Source organism: Acipenser ruthenus, chromosome 2 (genome assembly GCF_902713425.1).
Source record: "Acipenser ruthenus chromosome 2, fAciRut3.2 maternal haplotype, whole genome shotgun sequence".
In the NCBI taxonomy this organism is placed as follows: domain Eukaryota; kingdom Metazoa; phylum Chordata; class Actinopteri; order Acipenseriformes; family Acipenseridae; genus Acipenser; species Acipenser ruthenus.
The window spans coordinates 2,520,827-2,542,836 of NC_081190.1; the positions used below are offsets into that span (position 1 = coordinate 2,520,827).

The 22,010-nt window shown below is 40.8% G+C and overlaps 1 protein-coding gene across 1 annotated transcript in view; it reads left to right on the forward strand.

Annotated features, from left to right (window-relative positions):
• Positions 1–9,450, forward strand: part of LOC117404066 (dynein intermediate chain 2, ciliary-like) — a 44,915-nt gene extending 35,465 nt beyond the window's left edge. The window contains exons 19-20 of the mRNA XM_058986237.1: positions 208–393; positions 9,009–9,450. Coding sequence (XP_058842220.1) covers positions 208–393; positions 9,009–9,113 — 291 coding nt within the window. The 3' untranslated portion in view covers positions 9,114–9,450. The remainder of the gene's footprint in view (positions 1–207; positions 394–9,008) is intronic.
• Positions 9,451–22,010: the final 12,560 nt, after the last annotated feature.

A 22,010-nucleotide genomic window follows, 5' to 3' on the forward strand; every position in this document is an offset into this window, starting at 1 on the left:
TTTAAGTGCAGGTTTTAATTCTCTAGCCATTAGGAATAGCGGAGTTGGAGGGTCCTCTTAAGACTCACTGTTATCTTTTACCTGCACACAAATTAGTTATTTTTTTTTTTCATTCATGACCAGCTCACTTTACTGTATTGATGCCTAATGGAAACTAACACACCAGTACATTTCGAGTTAGTAATCACATTTGCCTCTCTTCCCCAGGTGCACGTGTTCGATCTGAGTGTGAATAAGTATGAAGCCATCTGTGAGCAGCTCGTGGTGGCAAAGAAGAAAACCAAGCTGACCCACATCGAGTTTAACCCCGTCCACCCCATCATCATCGTGGGGGATGACAGAGGCTACGTCACCAGCCTAAAGCTATCACCTAACCTGCGCAGGCAGCCAAAGGTAAGGCAGTCGGCTTCCTCCTTCAAGGGGGCTATTCGTGAGGAAAGCTCTAACTGCTGGTGTCACAGATTAGTGTTAATACTGGACCTCCCCGAGGTTAGTGTTTAATTGCGGTACTTATAAAATGGTAAAGATATATTAAAAACGCATGTTTCGTTTTAAAAGATCAGGAGAGTTTTTTCTATTAATCCCCATTTCAAGGGTAGCATTTGGATATGTATGCTGTGTTTATATAACTTGTGTTGGGGGGAGGGTGGGCAGAATAGCAGAGGTCTGAAATGCATTACTGTATCTTGGCTAAAATCCCAGGTGGACATTAGTATTAATGTTATTATTATTTATTTCTTAGCAGACGCCCTTATCCAGGGCGACATACAATGGTTACAAGATATCACTTTATTTTTACATACAATTACATTATTTTGTACACATTATTTTTACATACAATTACCCATTTACACAGTTGTGTTTTTTACTGGAGCAATCTAGGTAAAGTACCTTGCTCAAGGTTACAGCAGCAGTGTCCCCCACCTGGGATTGAACCCACAACCCTCCGGTCAAGAGTCCAGGCCCTAACCACTACTCCACACTGCTGCCCTTAATACAGATTTACTGTGCCATTCTTTGTGTCGGTGTTCACAGATTATACATGTGTGTGACTATACTGTATATATTTCTATATAATCAGATATTGTCTTTCTCAAGAGATCTCTTCATATTTGGTTTTTGGACCACTATGTTCTAATTGCCCCCACCCCATAATGTAGGCATACTCAGCTAATGTTTGGTGTTATATATCTTTAATGACTTAAAACACTTTTCATCTCCTAACTTTAAACAGCATCAGAGACCTAGTCTCACACGTTTCCATGTTCAGATCTATGCTACATTTTATTAATCTTTAGCTTTCGGTAAGATTCTGCCAGGGAGAACAGTCTTCTGCCCTCATTTGTATTTTTCAACTGTAGAACCTATGGGGATTACAGAAATCTAATTACCAAGAGTGTCCTTGCTAGAAACAGCAGCCCTCACTCAAGCAAGTTATAGGTGGTCACATAAAGTCAAACACACTCTGATCCATGCACATTAGATTTCAAGGCGATCAATAGCATTAGCCAAGAGATAAATGTCAAAGTGGCAAGTTGTTAATGGATGGATTTTCAACACAAGGTAGATCTAAAAATAACCATGAAGAGTACAATGAATATCTAGATATTAAGTCCTGGTCATCATTCCTTTAAGAATCCAGCATTGCAAATCTAGACTAAGTAATCTAATTTCCCTAAGGACTAAAAAAGAAAAAAGATTCCTCTCCCCTGGTAAATGCATCCCCGTGTTTCTGCTGCATTGTCTGAAGTGTCCTGGTGTTTTCATCACAGCCCTTTGTTATGATGCTCTGTTGATTCCTCTCCCCTGGTAAATGCATCCCTGTGTTTCTGCTGCATTGTCTGAAGTGTCCTGGTGTTTTCATCACAGCCCTTTGTTATGATGCTCTGTTGATTCCTCTCCCCTGGTAAATGCATCCCCGTGTTTCTGCTGCATTGTCTGAAGTGTCCTGGTGTTTTCATCACAGCCCTTTGTTATGATGCTCTGTTGATTCCTCTCCCCTGGTAAATGCATCCCCGTGTTTCTGCTGCATTGTCTGAAGTGTCCTGGTGTTTTCATCACAGCCCTTTGTTATGATGCTCTGTTGATTCCTCTCCCCTGGTAAATGCATCCCGGTGTTTCTGCTGCATTGTCTGAAGTGTCCTGGTGTTTTCATCACAGCCCTTTGTTATGATGCTCTGTTGATTCCTCTCCCCTGGTAAATGCATCCCCGTGTTTCTGCTGCATTGTCTGAAGTGTCCTGGTGTTTTCATCACAGCCCTTTGTTATGATGCTCTGTTGATTCCTCTCCCCTGGTAAATGCATCCCCGTGTTTCTGCTGCATTGTCTGAAGTGTCCTGGTGTTTTCATCACAGCCCTTTGTTATGATGCTCTGTTGATTCCTCTCCCCTGGTAAATGCATCCCCGTGTTTCTGCTGCATTGTCTGAAGTGTCCTGGTGTTTTCATCACAGCCCTTTGTTATGATGCTCTGTTGATTCCTCTCCCCTGGTAAATGCATCCCGGTGTTTCTGCTGCATTGTCTGAAGTGTCCTGGTGTTTTCATCACAGCCCTTTGTTATGATGCTCTGTTGATTCCTCTCCCCTGGTAAATGCATCCCTGTGTTTCTGCTGCATTGTCTGAAGTGTCCTGGTGTTTTCATCACAGCCCTTTGTTATGATGCTCTGTTGATTCCTCTCCCCTGGTAAATGCATCCCTGTGTTTCTGCTGCATTGTCTGAAGTGTCCTGGTGTTTTCATCACAGCCCTTTGTTATGATGCATAAATGTCCACAAATAGTGATCTGAATCGCTGGCCAAGAACCTTAGAATGAGAATCGACATGAACAATCATTGTGCCCCATGTGTGTAATATACATGTTCTTTGTGTTTTAATGTGGATAGCCAAGTATTTCAACAATACCTTCTCATACTTAATTGTGATTTGTCATGCTTGCCCACCATACACTTTGTTCACCTGTATGTGAATGAAGTATTCTTTATATACAGTACATAGGCCATCACATTGCACGAGCCTGCTTGTTTTTTACCCTTCTGCCTAGGACAGGGAAGTAACTTGAGACTATTTTCTTTTAGCATAACTCATGCAGTTTTACTTGTGGGACGCTCTGTGTCATTGCTTTCTCATCATTGTGGAGGATGCTGGGTTCCCAGGGTAATACTGCCTCATAAAAATGAAAGTTATTTGCAGTAAACTGGGTTTTTTTGGTTTGTTTGTTTAGTTTTTTTGATCGATGGAACAGCCTAGGCTGCTCTTCACTGAAGTATATTTAATTTTAAAATAATATTAATGTTGGTGCTTCAGTTGCTCCAACCCACAGCTCTGCGTGCTTAAAATGATCCTTTGGAAGCATGATTATACACTTCATAACACTGTGGCCTTTACCACCAAGATTTCAAGGCCCTTATATTTGAATATTCATCTCATTGTCAAGACCATTAAGTAAAACCTTTTATATACAGTCAAGCCCGCTTAAGATCACTTCAAAGGGACTGAGCATGCGTTGTGACAGTAAGCAGAGTTGACAGTATCAGGAGCTTGTCAATAAAAGAACAAACCCAACGACCGCATACCAATTTAACAAGCTCTCGAAGCCCTCGTACTTTCCTGTACACATTCTCTTAGTAGTAGAAGCCACGTGAGAGTTGTGATAGGCACTCAAAATTGCATTCCTGTTTTTAAGAATCTTTTGCGGGTGCGAAGAAAATTTGTAAGCAAGAGTTTTTTTTTTCCCCTCACCTTTCTCGGATAGCGCAATTATTTCAGCGTTCGTGGCTCTGTTTGAATCTTTTAGTTTCTGAGATGTTTTCATTTTAATATGCAATGGTAACGGTGTATAAATACAGTACCATTGATGCAGGCATTTTGAAGTGATATTAAGTGGGGTGGAAATCAATTGTATGACTGTTATATTTCCTAGATATTAAGCAGAGTGTGACATTAACCAGTGATATTATCAGAAGCTTTGTGTTTCATGTGGCTACTATCCCAATAGCCAGTCATAGGGCTTACTGGCCACTTGATGCTGTTTAAGAAGCAGTTTTTTAAATAGTTTAGAGTGTTAAATCAGTTTGAGGGGTTTAGTGTGCACTTAGGATCCTGTGTTATTCTATCCTTGATACATATTTAATATTAAGAGGCTTTCCAATAGACAGTATATTTTGTGTTCAGGCATTTGTGTTGTAGAGGCTGGCTTGTGCTTATTGTGTTTCTACAATAATCTGCCCTGATAGACTGATGCCAAGTGGAAAGGTTGCTGCATTTCTTAAACAAGTTGTTATTGCTTCTAATAGTTCAAACATTTAATAGGCAAACATTTCGTCAAGTGCCCTTTTCTGCAAAGGGCTGTGCTGTCTTAGTATTTTTATTTTGGCATTTCGAAACCTGCTGTACTTACACATTATGTGACATGTATTGTTGACTTTTTGGTTTATGAAAAAACTTTTTTTATACTGAAAAGTTGGTACTAATCTTGCTCTCTAATATAGCTGATCTAAACTATATTTAGAAACTTCAAGGGGATCGTACAATTATTTTAGCAGCTTTCTATTTTTTAAACACATTAATATTGTAAGTTTAGATTGTATTTTAGTGAATCACCAGCAGCAGCAAATTAGGAAGTTGCTAACAAATATAGCACAGTGCAAGTACCAACACAAAATGTTATAAATATCGACTAACAGAAGAGCCTTTAAGCCGATGTCGCCTTTTTATTAGTTTTATTCCACGATAAGCCTAACTGTCCAGGGACTTGTTCCTCGGTGTCAGCAGTGTTACTGATGCCCCTTCGTTTAATTAAAATAAATTTGGAACTGTAACACTAACCAACAAAAGCTTTTTAATACAATCCAATACATGCACTGTACTGGTTTTCCAACAATGTTACCTTAGATATGCAAACTGTCCAGTGTTTTGAATCAATACAAACTTGGCTTTAATGACATATTATGACACAGTGATGAATGTAAGCTTTTAAACATGTGCCATTTCTATTCTATTAAATGTGTGCCTGGCTAGACTGTACCATTTACAGTTTCACGATTCTCATAAACTAATAAAAAAAACTCTGCTGTTATTAACGTGCCCTTTTAATGAAAGTAGAGTAAATCAGAAGTGCATTTTTTCCTGCTCAATAGTCCTACAGTGCTGAAAAGCCAGTATTCACAACCTCTAATTAAACAGGCAGGATAACCCCGGTATTGATTTTCTGATCAGCTGGATTTCATGACTTGGACTTTGTGAATGAATCTATACTGTACTGGCAAAACATAGGACTTTCTGAATGAATCTATACTGTACTGGCAAAACATAGGACTTTCTGAATTAATCTATACTGTACTGGCAAAACACAGGGAGACCTACCCTGCTCTGCAGCTCACGTCTGCTAAAAACAAGAAGTGAACATATTGGGAAGGACGTGAGCCAGCATGTAATGCATTGCACCGTAGAGGCTGAAGCAATTTGGGCAAGAATCCAGCCTTTCCAAGCACTTTTATTTTGAATAACAATGAGATCCTTGGGCAACCATTGTGTTACTGTGGCATCTTTATTGCATTTTTTTAGACAATGCTAAGAACCACACAAGTGTCTGGTTCACTCTGCAATAATAATAAGCATATCAGTGACGTTCAACCACCCAACATATATTCATTGTATGCACATGCAAAAATGTAAGTTTGACATACAGACAGATATAAAAATGTGTATATATGCAAACCTGTATAGTTGTCCCCAGTAAGTGATTACTGTATAAAAGTGTGTAGTAATTAAATATTTTGTCAGATTTTGAATGAATAAAATAAGTTATTTGACACATTGAATATTACTAGTAAATACTGTAGTTTTAAAGCTATAGGTCTATTTCTCTCTGACAAACCAGAAAAAAGGTTTACATCACCCATAATTCCACACCTATCCGAGATGCATACCCTGGCAGGAAAATGCATAGTGCCGATGCATTACAGATTCCGGGGAAGAGATCCAGGGATAATACTGGGGTACAGAAAACGGAATAGTGGCTTATTCCTGCTGGGCTAGGGAATTGATCAAATGCCCCGTTACGTTTTGGTCTATTTTAGCTACAGCGATTTAGAATTCCTCTTACACCATTTTGGCTTTTGATTCTCTTCAGTAATGAAATAACAGGCTTGACATAAATCAGGCATCGCCCTCATCAATCTTAATATGTGTCAAAGCAGGGAGACAGAAGTATGTTATTAATAACACTGCACTTTTTACAGGCTTTGTGGCTTTGGTCTTCTTTTATGATATTTGTAATACATATAGCTAAGAGAACAAAGAGATCTGGCGTCAAGAACACATTCAGTTAAATTTACAGCAATACACTGACAAAGAAAATGTAATAATAATAAAATGTTAATAAAAAATGCCTTTTCACTGTAACGGTTGTGCAGGTAGTCTACAATTAAACGTAGTGAACATGATCTTATATTGCTCTTTTGCTGCAGGTCACAGCGGTCTTGCTTTGTAACGACAGTGTTCTAGACATTAAGCAGCAAAGTTTAAGAAAGACAGCTACTCACCAGCAGAAACAACTTCATAGCCAAGCCTAAATGAGTTCTGCATGTGCTGTGAAGCTGTTAACTCAGACCCGTAATTATGTCATTGTTCAGAGCACTGAAGAGAGTACCATGAAACCAGTTTGTAAATCTCACCTCGTTCACAAAACTGCAATGCCACCAGTTCTGAGCAGTCTAGAAGCCAATCTGCAACCGGAACGTACCTCCAAAATATGCCTGATATCTGTAACTGGACCTTACCTACAACATTTGCCTTTTATATGGACCCAGACCATACCTCCAATAGTAATAAACTCACAGCCCTTTGTACAGGAGGCTGTGTGGTCCAGTGGTTAAAGAAAAGGGCTTGTAACCAGGAGGTCCCCAGTTCAAATCCCACCTCAGCCACTGACTCATTGTGTGACCCTGAGCAAGTTACTTAACCTCCTTGTGCTCCGTCTTTCGGGTGAAACGTAATTGTAAGCGACTCTGCAGCTGATGCATAGTTCACACACCCTAGTCTCTGTAAGTCGCCTTGGATAAAGGCGTCTGCTAAATAAACAAATAATAATAATAATAATAATACTGCCTACATTGTTTTTCACTGGACGCTCGTGTGAGTGTCTTTAGTGGCAGATGGAAACATAGTATTAGTTTGAGAATCTCTGTGGTTGGAGCTCTGAAATGTAGGACCACAGATATTTCAGTAGCTTTGAGGTCAAAACGAATATGTGTGGCTGCAATAGTACGTTTAGCTGATAGAATTTGGCATTGTAGCACTGAAAGAAAAACTCATCAGAGAGAATCACAGGTTATAATGCAGCCCCACAGTGTTTATTCCAAAGTGTTTAATGTCCACTTCAGCCGCTGGCCATTCTTCCCCCTTGAAGACCTAATCATCTCTTCCTCCTCAAACCTTCTTCAATGGTGCTGTAAGGTAGCATTCTATGCTGTCCCCTTTATAAGAAGTGCTGTTCAGTTCTTTCAGCCTTGTTGGAAGTTGCGTGGGTTGTTACACAGATGATTCTCTGCGGCATAGATATATGCATCATATGCCACCTTCCTGTTTTACCAGCTATTCATACATTACTGGGGCCTGTCGTTTTACACAACTTGTCTGATTACCTTTAATTTAGTCCTGGAATGTATCTGTAATGTATTCCTTTAGTCCTAGACTAAACAGAAGTAAAATAACTTGCAATAATTAAACAATCATCACATTACTTACATTTCACAATTGTGTTTTGAAGTGCTCCACAGCATTCCCAGGTAAGTGTATGCAGATTGATGGTAATTTTCTGGGAATATCAGGGAGACTGGCACTTTGTGTGTTCTTCCAGCCTGCTGGACCAATCTGCTTCCACTATCACACCCATGCTGAAAGTATTATAAAATGTTATACAGGTTCTGAGAGCACCTCTAGGAATTGCTTGACCGTCAGTGGGATGTTTGCACCTAAGTGAATGTGGTGTTCATGTGAATATGGTATACAGAAATATCTAGTCATGCAGATACTGCACTTCATAGAGGTTGCTAAAACTTACTTTATCTCTCTCTGTTACTTTCTGCTGGAATATCTTGCACTAAAGTGCATGTTGGAGGATTTAAATATGCTCCTTTTAGTATCTTCCTCCTTTAAAGCCAGTTTCCTGGATCGAATCTAATAGGGTTATATTTACATATTCCCACTTGGATGACCCCCTAAAATACATTCCATTGCAGTGACCGATTGCTGCTGTTCCACAGTATTGTGTGTTCCCTTATTGAAGTTTATTTTAGTAAATCATAGCAAAGTGTAATAAAGCATTGTAAAGCCCAGAGAGTTATGGTAAAAAATATAATTAAATAAATAAAAACATGGCAAACTGTTGTAAATACAAAGTATAATCATGGGAAAACTTCAAAATGACTGTTTACCCTTTTCTAAGGGTGCTTCATGCATGCTTTAGTTCTGTTTGTAACAAATAACTGCTGCTGTGTCTCAACAATGAGATTATCTGCCAAGTGTTTTGTTTGATATTTTAATTTGACTTAAGATATTTATTACTGGGTTGTATTTTAGTGAGATATCCCATGAATTCTTGTCTCAATGATAGCATTGCCACAGTATTCTTTTCACTGTTCAGCAATGTGGTTTCAGTTTTCATCTTAGATTCAGCTTCTGCTTTATTTCCCAGAACCCTTTGTTTATCACCACTGTAAAGTTCCTTGATGAAAGGCCTCTTTTTGCTGCAGCCTCTTAAATTTTCAACAGAATCACTTTGCTGTTACTATTTTGTTATTATGTGTTGCTGCTTTTTCTCCACTGCTGGTGAAGATATAGCTCCTATTTTTTATTACGTTACAGGTTACTGTCACTATAAGGAATTGTATTTTAAATTATTTTGACACATTTGATATTTTTCCCCTCTGCTGGTTTCTTATTGCCTATCTCCTTGTCTTAGCCTCGCTCTGCCCCTGCTCCTTTAATCCAGATCACTGGTATTTTGCAGGAAAAGAAAGGGCAGGAGGTGCCGAAGGGACCCGAGGTGGAGGTCGCAAAGATGGAGAAACTCCTGAACCTCCTGCGGGAGCCAGAGAGCCTGGACAAAAAATAAAGAGCAGGAACGCAGCTGCTGGAGAATGTAAATACAGAGTAGTTCTTCTATGACAAAGCAATGACAACCCCTGGAAAACAAATAGCACTAAGATCACATTCAAGAAATCAGTGTTCATCAAGCCACCAGCAACATTGTCATCAGTTTTTCTTTTATTAAAAAAGAAATAAAATAGTTAATGCTATTAGTCAGTAAATATAGAAAACAAATAGTTGTCTCAATATTAATTTATATACATTGTTTTTCTATATAACAATATACATATATATGTCTATCTTTACACATGAGTAAATTGACTATAATCTATTCAGAAACTATAATAAATGTATTTTCAAAACCATGTTTTATCTGCGACTGAATTATGGAATGCATTTCTACAAATTGTAAAGCGAAAATATTACATCAATGCTGTATTTGAAAGCTGTGCAAAAAAAGCATACAGGGTGCATGTGAGTCAGTTTGAAGCTAAGTCGATTAACCCCTCACTGAGGCATTTCAATATGAACTGCTGTCACTTTAGATATTATTAAAATATGTCCAAAGGATGGGAACCTGTAGGGAAGTTGACAGGAGAGTGGAAATGATGTATAATACTGTTTTAAACAATCACGAGTGAAATTGATAAAGCAGATCACTGTGAATTACAGTAATGTAATGAGAGTTCCACCTGTAACCGATTCCTCAGGAAGAATAAAGATTGTTGGTTAAAATCTCATTGTGAGGATAGTTCATTAGAAAGATGTGTTTGCACAGCTTTCAAAATGCTGACCTAAAACCCTATTAGTTTTCTTTAAGGGTTTCACATAACTGGTACGCAGGTACGCATGCGCACCAATAAAAGAATGCAGACTTCAACATTTTTTAAGGGTTGGTTCATACTTCTGACGCAGATGAATGCAATACGTCAGGCGCAGACAGCTTCAAAATCTCTGCAGCTTCACTATTTGCTGTATGAAGGACGTATCGTGTCACAGCCCTTTTGACTGTGCAGCTTCACTATTTGCTGTACGAAGGACGTATCGTGTCACAGCCCTTTTGACTGTGCAGCTTCACTATTTGCTGTATGAAGGACGTATCGTGTCGCAGCCCTTTTGACTGTGCAGCTTCACTATTTGCTGTATGAAGGACGTATCGTGTCACAGCCCTTTTGACTGTGCAGCTTCACTATTTGCTGTATGAAGGACGTATCGTGTCACAGCCCTTTTGACTGTGCAGCTTCACTATTTGCTGTACGAAGGACGTATCGTGTCACAGCCCTTTTGACTGTGCAGCTTCACTATTTGCTGTATGAAGGACGTATCGTGTCACAGCCCTTTTGACTGTGCAGCTTCACTATTTGCTGTATGAAGGACGTATCGTGTCACAGCCCTTTTGACTGTGCAGCTTCACTATTTGCTGTATGAAGGACGTATCGTGTCGCAGCCCTTTTGACTGTGCAGCTTCACTATTTGCTGTATGAAGGACGTATCGTGTCACAGCCCTTTTGACTGTGCAGCTTCACTATTTGCTGTATGAAGGACGTATCGTGTCGCAGCCCTTTTGACTGTGCAGCTTCACTATTTGCTGTATGAAGGACGTATCGTGTCGCAGCCCTTTTGACTGCACAGCTGTCGTTCATGCTTTAAATACAGACTGCATTCGCTTACCTCTTAAACAAGAGGGTTAAAACAATCAAAAGCAATGCTGTTGGTACATCCGCCCTCTCAACCAACAGAGAACCCAAAACAGAGAATTGTATACATTCATTAGAGAGATGCGGGTATGTGACAGTGAGAGACATTTGAGGTGTTTTTGAATGGCAGGTGAAAGGTTGCAATTCCCTCAAAGTGTGGCCACGGGCTTTACATTCTCGCCAGTCCTTTTCTATTTTTTTTTTTCAGAATAATACACACACCAACGCTGTTTCTATTACAGTGCACTCCGTTTATAAGAATCACATCCATCCCGGATGATTGGATTCTTATAAGCGGTTCATTGTAATCGTGTCAGTCCACTTTTAACAATTAGCAAAAGCATGCCTCCGCGCATCAGCAGTTTAAATATAGTATACAAATGTCAATCACTGAGGAAAATACATCAAAACAATCAAAACAAGTCCTCGAGGGTAAGCAACTTGCTATATGATCAAGATTATGTTCACCCAAGGCTGCAGAATCCTATCTTACTACAGTATACTTGAGAAGCGATCGTCTCGTGAGGGTGCCTAGTTTAACTGCCCTGCGGTGTTACATGTAATGGCCTTTGAATTAAAATGACATCACAGTACAGTATTTTACTGTCAGGACTACCACTGCACTTAAGCATCTGTGGCTTACTTATTTTCAGTTGTGATGCAAATCTCAGTTTTTCACTATGCAGAGATGCAAAACTCCGCAATCACCCCCCTCCTCACCGCGCCGCTACACAATCCCCCTCACTCTATATCACACAATAATGCTGCTGTACTCAGTGAATGCAGATTCACTTTATCAAAACTAATTTTCACTAACAGAGAACAACAAAAAAATACCTGCCATGTTGACTCACACGTAAACTGCACGACTTGCTTTTTTCTACTGGGAGTCTCTGCGGGTCAGGGGTTATACTGTATACACGCTGCGTACATGCCTAATCACGCGAGATGTGATCAGATTCAAAAACAGCTTTATTTGGCTGTACTTTGCACTTGATACAGTATCGTATTACATGCAGCCAGTTTGCCCTGAAATTATTCTTACAAGCGGAGTATTTTAGCATGGTTAGTATAGGAAGGATTTTGTCCCAGTGGTTTTGATATATGCGGTTGATTGTTATATCAGTAATTCTTATAAATGGAGTGCACTGTATTTGGGCATCTCTATATTCTTTAAGTGAGGGGTTATATAAATGTGAACGTTTACGAACTTCTTCTATTAAAAGTTCCTCTTCCATCTTGCTGCATGATGTTTACCAGAGTACGACCATGTACAAAATGTTGACATTTTTCAACATCATCCGACCTTATGGGATTTGAAGTTGCAGCGCATGAGAAAAGGACGACTTTCCAACAAAAATACGCACGTCGCAAGAGTGTGGATGACGTAATTCCAGCCTGTCACTCAGGGTGGGAGGCCCTCGACCGACCAGACATTATGTCGGAGTCTGAAGTATGAACCAGCCTTAAGATGCAAATGCGTACTGTCAGTACATTTTTAACAGGAAAGCATTTTTCATATTGGCAGCGAGGGTGTTCACGTCTGCAAGGTTAAGCATATTATCTGGTTGTGACCCATGCCTGCCTAACCTCCTGATTTTCTATTGAGTCTCAATGTCTGTGGGATCTGTCAAAGATCTCCAGGTAACTGAGCTTATTATCGCTGACCATAGTTAAATACCAGTCCCCATATTTCTTCTAAGGACAGAGGATTCGAGTTCACTAAAAAAGTCCATCCCTGCTAGCGCTGCCATTGGCTGCTTCAAGGTTTTATTTTTTAAAAATGGAGAGCGATAGGTGGAATCACTCTAGTTCATAACATCAATCATTTTTTTAAGGACACTTGAAACAAGCAATGATAGCAGGGATCTCGATTTAGCTGTCCATTCAGAGAAGAGGGATGTAGTTCCGGGGAGTGGCGTTGTGGAAGCTCACTGACGCTTTGCTTCCCAAACAGCATGTATGAGAGGAGGTGGTGATGTTTGAGAAAATACATTTACTGAAGCATTTTACTTCAAAACCCGTTCTCAGTTATATCATTATATAAATACCACTGTGCCGTCAAGCTATCGTGTTCAACAACACTAATAAAGTGAAGAAGTTTTTTGTTTCTTGCTTTTGAATCATCAGGGCTGGAATTTGGTGGAAGGCTATTGAAATAAACAGAGAATGTGAGATGAATTGTTAAATTGTAATAACCAGCAATCCGGACTCCTACTTAAACATTCAGACACTATTGTTGTTGTCTCTGACACGGCCATTAAGCAGTGCTGCATGTCAACATTTAAAAAAATCAAATACTGATCCTGCCTGTGATCCTCACGCCTTTCTGCCCTGATGCATATTCATATGTGTAAGATGACCACTGAAGCCTTTGATCCTGAACCCAGCATCCTTGACAGGGGTGCAAATCGTTTTGAAAATTGGTGCTAAACTGTTTTGAAAGTTTAGCACCACAGAGCCCACTGTACTGATGCTAAATTATTAATTACCACCCTAATCAAGCCCCCCTTACAACTTCCCACACGACACAAACCTTCTCTCCTGTGTATGAGTATGAGTATGGGTAGTCCAGACCCAATGAGAAACTATCATCATCTATGGTTGCTATAAAAAATAATAATAATAATAATAATAATAATAATAATAATAATAATAATAATAATAATAATAATGACAATAAATGAGACAGCGATTTGAATAATGATGGTGAGCACACTATCCCTAACCCTAACCCTAACTGCTACACAACCTAAGGAGCTATCTTACAAAGCCTACAGTATATGATAAATAGTGGTGCCCATTAATCAGCAGCACAATCCACCTTAGAGTTCTTACCCACTGGACTGACAAGTTCAATAGTACAATAACTCTGCAGTTTAATGATAAAATACAGGGTACTAGTTTGAACAAGTGTGTTAAATAGTAATAGACATACTATAGTCTATCACATAGTAATATACATCCCTCACCTACACAATTAGAGACAGCAGTATAATGACAGAGTAACATGCCCTACATCCACCGCATGACAGGTTCTTCTTCATATTCTCAGATTCTGATCCTCTCAACTTGGGGAAAGAATGTTGCAGCCAAGTTTCATCACAACAGCATTTTCCTGAAGAGCAATCAGTCAGCTAGCAGTTGAAACTGAACACAGCAAGTATTGATTCACTCCCCGCCCCCCCCCCCCCCCCCCACCAAAAGAGTCTGTGTTAAAGATAAGCAGGAAAGACTGGAGACAGTATTTCTTCACACCATGTTATCTTGTTACAGAGATTGATAAACCCAGTCTGCCGTGCAGCCCCATGGGTCCTCATCATTGTCTGATAAGCAGTGTAAAAAGACACTGTCCCACTGGTTTGCTTTTTAGCAGAAATCTAGAAGTCTGTTACACCTTCCCTTGAATCATCGACAGAGTCTATAGGCAAGGAGTGTAAAATAACACCAGTGTCAAGCACATGTGAGATATTATTAAACAAATTGTCCATCTGTGTTGTAGGAATGGGACTGGCTGGAACATTACTGGCATTCAGCTTCAAATGTCCACTCTTTTTATAGCCTTGGGCTGCTGTGAAAAAGGTTCCTACTGTACTGTAGGCTTGTGCTCCCAGTTCTGCACTATGCAGATCTGCAGATGATTCAGAAGTTGCTCATATCCAGCAAGTCCAAGGCATCTGGACATGGCACTGGCCATTCTTCTCCCTAGTGTGGGGCTGATGTGATAGCCCCCTCTGCTCCCAGTCAAGGGGTCGTCAGTAAGTATTTCTGCTCATTCTTCTGCTCCTTCTCCACCGTGGCTAGGACAGGGGTCCTCTCCTGGCTGGAAGGGATCTGACAGGCTTTGTACAGGATCACAAGAAGGATCAGGATCAACACAGCCACCAGGGAGTTGCACACGATGGCCACAATGGCCCCCGTGGAAAGTCCCGAACTCATTCCAGACTCCATGAGGAATGGAGGGGCCAGTCCGTGGCCCCCAAAGGGCCAGCTCAGAATCTCCAGCTGGGCACCTTGCAGTAACAGGGTTGCAGACCTGCTGTGAGTTCACAGGATGCACACTGCAAGCAGAGGCTGGGATTACTAGCTACCATCAAAGTCACTCTACTTCAAAGGTCCGTCTGTTCATTTAGTTGGCGATGCCTTTGAGCCTTTATTCTGTAGATCCAATACAGTTTTAAGAATGCTGCTGCTGATCAGAGACCAGATTTCTTTATCATTTCGGATTCTTGTTTGTTCTATTCAGCCAGAGGGGTTTCAGAATGGTAAGAATGCTGCGGCTGATCAGAGACCGGATTTCTTTATCATTCCGGATTCTTGTTTGTTCTATTCGGCCAGAGGGGTTTCAGAATGGTAAGAATGCTGCGGCTGATCAGAGACCGGATTTCTTTATCATTCCGGATTCTTGTTTGTTCTATTTGGCCAGAGGGGTTTCAGAATGGTTAGGGGAATACTACACTTGTTTATTTTAATGACTTTTTAATAACCAATATCCTTTTCATAACATCTCTGGTGAATTGATCATATTTGTATGATGCTACATTGATACAGATCATACAGAAAGACAAAGGACGATGCAATATAGAAAAGAAAGTTTTAGGGCCAGATATGAAAAGTAAATCAGCACTTAAAAATGTTTCATTACAAAACTGTGGATCATCAAGGTAGCCTGCTGCACAGTGCTATATGAAGATCTTAATCCAATGCATTCTGACGCAGGTTTTGGAAGGTTGATCACGGTTGGCTGTGCAGTATTTGTGCAGCTCATGCATTAAGGGAAGGTCATGCAATTGTCAGAATGAGGTCCTTTATCCTTACGAATAAAACAGCTTCACAGAAAAGATCTGGATCCCCCCTTTGCTCTGAAGATTGGATCTCAGTCTCTCAACAGATTCCCACCTCTGTATTCCTGCAAACCAAAACAAAAAGCAGAAGAATCAATTGCTGTTCAGAGGAGAATGCTTCCAAAACAACACAGAATCTGGAGCAACGTTTTTGCCACACACAAACGAAACAGACATCTGCTTGCATAACAACTTGAAACTAAAATAATGTATGCCCCACGCGGTAAAAGGTAGCTGATGTAATCTAACACTGTACAGTATATTTATAGAAATAGCTGATCCATGCCGTTATAATGATTTGCATCTATTGAGTAACCCGAGGCATGGAGAAGGCTGCACGTCAATTAAGAAAAATGAAAAAAAAAAATTTCCCTCACCTCACACCAGCAAAGCTAACTTATAAAACTATATAATTAGCCCTCTATACAATATGTAGTTTACATTACTGGATATTATACAACAAAGATACATAGAAAATGAATTTTAACTACAGAAATGGTAGTATAATACTGCTAATGGCACTGGTGCGGTGTGTTCCCCTTTAACTCTGCAGTTCAATAATGCCCTCGCTCTTTATCCCTTAAATAAGACTTTTACTAGGAGGTGTAGCAATGATGCCAGAAGCAAACACTTCCATTAAAAAGCTGGGACCAAAAACTATCATATTGTATTTCTGTATTAAACCATTAGCCTTCCACCACCCCCTTAGTGGAGCACAGGAGCCTGAGCAGCCCAATGATTGGAGCTGATGCCTGGGAATCAAGAGGGATTTGTCCTAGATCTCAATCCTAATTTTAAACATATAGCACTCACGTGAGATGAAATTAGGAGAATTATTAAAATGCTATTTATGCAGGGCTGAAGAATCTGTGGACAGAAACACTAGTGTGAGCCATTGCCTCAATTAGCCAGCAACAAACAGACTGAGAGACCATGAAAAAAATACACTTTGCACTCCTACAGTACCTTTAATGCTGTAATCGTGTTAAACAAGGAATATAGTGACTGTGCCTCCAATGCAAAGGCATGCTGTCTGCACTTTGTAGAGTGACTGTGCCTCCAATGCAAAGGCATGCTGTCTGCACTTTGTAGAGTGACTGTGCCCCCAATGCAAAGGCATGCTGTCTGCACTTTGTAGAGTGACTGTGCCTTCAATGCAAAGGCATGCTGTCTGCACTTTGTAGAGTGACTGTGCCTTCAATGCAAAGGCATGCTGTCTGCACTTTGTAGAGTGACTGTGCCCCCAATGCAAAGGCATGCTGTCTGCACTTTGTAGAGTGACTGTGCCTTCAATGCAAAGGCATGCTGTCTGCACTTTGTAGAGTGACTGTGCCTTCAATGCAAAGGCATGCTGTCTGCACTTTGTAGAGTGACTGTGCCCCCAATGCAAAGGCATGCTGTCTGCACTTTGTAGAGTGACTGTGCCTTCAATGCAAAGGCATGCTGTCTGCACTTTGTAGAGTGACTGCGCCTCCAATGCAAAGGCATGCTGTCTGCACTTTGTAGAGTGACTGTGCCCCCAATGCAAAGGCATGCTGTCTGCACTTTGTAGAGTGACTGTGCCTCCAATGCAAAGGCATGCTGTCTGCACTTTGTAGAGTGACTGTGCCCCCAATGCAAAGGCATGCTGTCTGCACTTTGTACAGAGAATGTGCCCCTAATGCAAAGGCATGCTGTCTGCACTTTGCTGAGATAATGCAGTGGCAGGGGTCATTGTCTCTGCAGGATCCCCCTCGGAGGAATCCAGTAATGAATTTCGAGGGTACAGTAGCGACAAGCAAATCCGCATTTCTAGATATATATAGATGAAGTAACATCAAACTGAAGGACTGAATTCTATATACTGTAGGCATTAAAGACTTGAATTGAATTGTAATGTACTGCTGTGAATGAATTTCAAAATGCTCATCATTAAGCACTCAGTTAATCTGTCGTACCCCAACTCTGTCAATTACTGACACATGCTTTGTTTTGCCAGCAATCTTTTTTTTTACAGACATAATTAGAAAAGACTAAGTAGCTTCAAACACCATTTGAACAGCTTCTGGGCTCTGCTGTTCTGATTCAATACATATAGAAAGTTAACACTGCAGTATGATTGGACTGGAACGAGGAAGGCTGTTCAGAGATTCTCCATGCAAGCTCAAAGCCAGGTAAAGGCATATTTAAAGAGAAATGATGATAACTCAATATTGGATCAACAAGACCCAGAACCAATCAGAATGACTGCAAACACCATAAAACAGTAAGGGAAAATGTAAAGCTCGATTTATAGAAACCACACCGGTCAACTGTTTCTTTAAATAGACTGGGGTGATGTATGGGCTTGCACCAACATTCAGCATTAGACGCTCTCAGTCTGACACAGAGGACTGGCGTGTTTACAAGCTGCTGGAAAGCGAGTCGTCACAAAGGGAACTTAGCTCCGGCTGGGTGGAGCACGCATACAGAACAGAGCGCTTTCTGTGTCAGTCTCAAAGTGCAGCACTGGCAGTGTCGTCTGCCAGGCATGCAGGTCATGTGACTGACAGCCACACTGCAGGGATTAGTGCCCGTCCCATTCAGTATTTCAAATTCCTTCATACAAAACAAACAGCATAACGTGCACTGTTGTATAATTTTAATAATCAAAAGTAAAAAAAAACAACCACACTGAACATCTGCCTGTTGTCAGCATGCTGATCTGATCCACCACCATCTGTCAGCCAGAAGCAGTTCCGTGCCTCACTGTGCGTGTGTGAGGGGGGAGGGAGTTCCTGTCCAGGCCCTGAAAAACCATTCCCTTCACAGTGCTGCCACCAGGCTAGCCTGCCAGTGGGGTGAGAAGCGTGTCAATTAAACTAGTTCCAGTGGACTGCAATCATTTTGTACAGAAACACTCGTCAAGTCTCATTCCTCATGCCTGCTGTCCCTGATCAGTCAGTAACGGTCTCTTGTGCTGTGTGGTATATGTGCGTCTGTGTGAAAGCTTTCCCCTCGTTTGAAGGGCTGCTGGAACTGGAAGTTGTTGAGTAGGCTAAATAAAAGGACGAACTCCCAGGTTTGGGCAATCAAGCTGAGTTTATTCATCTGCAGGAATCCAAGGCTTCAAATAGCTACTAGACATATATTACTGTGTGAGCTGTGTGCAGCTTTACAGCAGTAAGCACAGGAAAACATCTCAGAAGGGAATGACAGTGGGTGCCAGTACAAATGGCTCATCCTCCAAGCAGGGGCTGCTTTGACCTTGGTGTTCCTGGAATGGCAACGCTTGTTCTTAGTTCTCTACATTGACTACCCTGGCTTGCCAGCACTGAGTTCTAATGTCACAGAATTACTGCATTCTTAAAAATCCAAGTCGAATGAATAGCCCTTAATAGGTGCTGGAGTCCCACATCATAAACGTCTCAATGGACACACACACTAATACTCATTTTTTGATTGCCGAAACTGGTACATTTATTAACATGGTAGCTACTGAAATGTCAGCACTGTGCTTGTTTTGGACTGAGCCCTGCTGCACTTTATCTGTTCATACATTTTATAGTTTCAGCAATGAAATACTGAGGAAGTCTTGGATCAGACTTAATAGTCTATTAGTATTGCGTTTTAGGCACCCATAATTACATTGGTGAATTCTATCAAATTATGCTCAATCATGCATAATTGATATTTATACGAATAAAGAGCTGAAACATTAATTATGCAAAATTTGCCTAATAAAATAATCCCAATTGACTGATAGTCCCTGCTTCCTGCTTTTAGATAAGAGTGAGCTGGTTACCTGAGTCCTGGGTCTCCAATGGACTGGTTGAAGATACACCCAATTAAGACGCACATGTCAGCCTGCCACTTCAAAGTCACAAGTACCAGTTTTAGCATGGACTTAAAAAGATAGATCTCACTGGTTTTGGGTTTGTTCGGTTTTGTCCCCATATAATTTCAATTCCAATCCCATGAGCCCTTAGGGAAGCAACAGGAGCTGTTGTGTGAAGCCCTGCAATGAAGCAAGTGGGTGTCAGAGATACCCAATCAGATCAGACATGAGGCTTGGAGTTTATCCCAGTGTTGTCTATATTTTGTTGCAGGCAAGCAGGGATTCAGCCTCCCATGAAAATCCATATATAAAAATCTAAAATATAAAACAGATAAAAAAAACAATGTACCAGTGAAGGTGTAAAACTGAGCAAACTTCTGATACCAAAGGAAACAGACACATTCATTTATATACTTGTGTCCCCACTTTGTCACTTCATGAAGAATACTGCAGTGTACCATGCATGGTGTTACACTGATAGGATATGTTGTTTTTGGTATGGTTTGGCAGGGATCCCTGAACCCATATCCATGAATGGAAAAAGCGTCCCTGGTTCCCTCCATTCCAGTCATGTGAGAATGTGATACCTTGATTGGTTAACCCACTGGCCACTCAATTGTCATAGTGCATATTAGACAGGTATAACAAGGCTGCAGAAAGCTGGGGCAGGGAGGTAGGCAGCAGGAACACTTTGTTTTCAGCACGGAGACAGTTGTCCCAAAGCGTTAGACAGAAGCGCTGTAGCTAGAAAGTCGAGTCTGTATCTGTCAGCGCTGCCTCTCCTGGCTGCAACTTGTTCATTTTGTATCAGCAAACAATAACAATGAGCTTCCCGTTTCTCTGCATGACCGTTGGCTGTTCTGTCACACATGATAAACCATCTAGAGCTTCTAAAACACTCCAATCACAATGAAAAAAATGCAATCATTTCACAAGCGTTTCCAATTAGCCTTCAGACAAAATGCTTGTCAAAGGATTCAACCAGTGAGACTAATAGTGAGCATGGTAAAGCATAGACATGTATGAACGCAAACAGGGACCATAAAGCACTGTAAAAAAAGAACATGGCAAATGATGGCTAGCCATAATAAATGCATGAGAAAAGCATGGTCAAAATGGAGTTTAAATGTGTTTAAACCACCGGAAGAGAAATACAAATTCGCAAAGTTCAGCCAAGGGAAAGAGATAAACAAATAGCTGACCATATGACTAGTAGATAATGCTGTTCCAGTACAATGAAATTACTTTCTGATGAGTTTGCAGAGTTCCTCTCCCCGCCGCAACACTGCAAATAAACTCCAGTGTCTGAATGTCATTTTAAAAACGCCCCGGGCACAAGACGGTACCTGCAACCTGGACGTTTCAATACGAGTTTCTGATTCAATTAAACAGGAGCTTGTTTTCCCTTGGAAACCCATCCTCCGCTAATTGTGCCGCCAGCCCTTCTTTTATTACAAACCAATATAGTGTTTTCTAGAAATACGATTAAATACTCATTGCTTTAAAATGTAAGAAAAAAATAGCCATGCATCTTAAAGGATTCAAAACCATCGCAGAGACAATGACTGAATGTTTTCAGACATAAAACCAGCTCTTTAAATAACAAGACAGGGGTTTGGTTGTTTGTCTTGAGTGTCGCACCTGAGAAAAAAAAAAAAACATTGATTCAAAATGTACAAGTTGATTTCGATGTTGCCAGAACATGCTGTCTAAAAGTCACCTTGTTGTTTCACTGCCTTTAGCCACGCAATGTTATTGCTTTCAACAAGCACAGCACAGCGTAGGCCTTGGTCCTTCTAGTGTCTTCCACTGGAGCTGTTTGTGAATATTCTAAGTTGTTTAGTGGGTGCTTCAGGTCTTGCACTACTGTAGCTGGATGCTCATGATCTTTTCCTCTCTCTCTCCCTCCCTCCAAATTTAAAAATGCATAAGAAATGTATATCCCTTGGAATACCACAGCCCCCACCCCTGGCAGTAACTGCTGTTGGCAGGGAGATAAATGTTGCCTTTTGGATTTGATGCGCAATGGCTTATTCTGCAATACTAAAAAGAAAATTAGACAAGCATTTCCAATATACAGTGCTCCCTCGCTATAAGGCTCTCGATTATAACGCATCTCGGATATAGCGTGCCTACAGCATGTCCCACAATTCCCTATACTAGTGATTCATGCAATATTTCTACAGCAAATACAGTACCGGTGTTGTTCAAACTGTAAACAACTTCAGTCTAACTTCCGTTTCTGTCTCTCCATTTTGATACAGTATCTGAACTGAAGAAAAGTTGCGCTGGCACTTTATAACACAGACATCTTATTCAGCATGCGTTTTATAACAAAAAAAAAATATTAGGCGTATTACGTGGTTCTCTTTCCTAATGTATTTACTTTTTTGCTGCGAGAGGAGCTGCAGCTTTCTCTGGGAGACGAGACGCTTCAGTCCCGCTCCGGCAGCCGAACCTGGGGCGAGCACTTTCCCTCTTCCCCTCGCCCGACCCGCTACCCTTCTCGTACTTGGTTTGCTTGTCTGTCGCTTCGAACTGAACTCCTGACCGCCGTTTAGTCAGGCTATTTATAGTTTAAAACA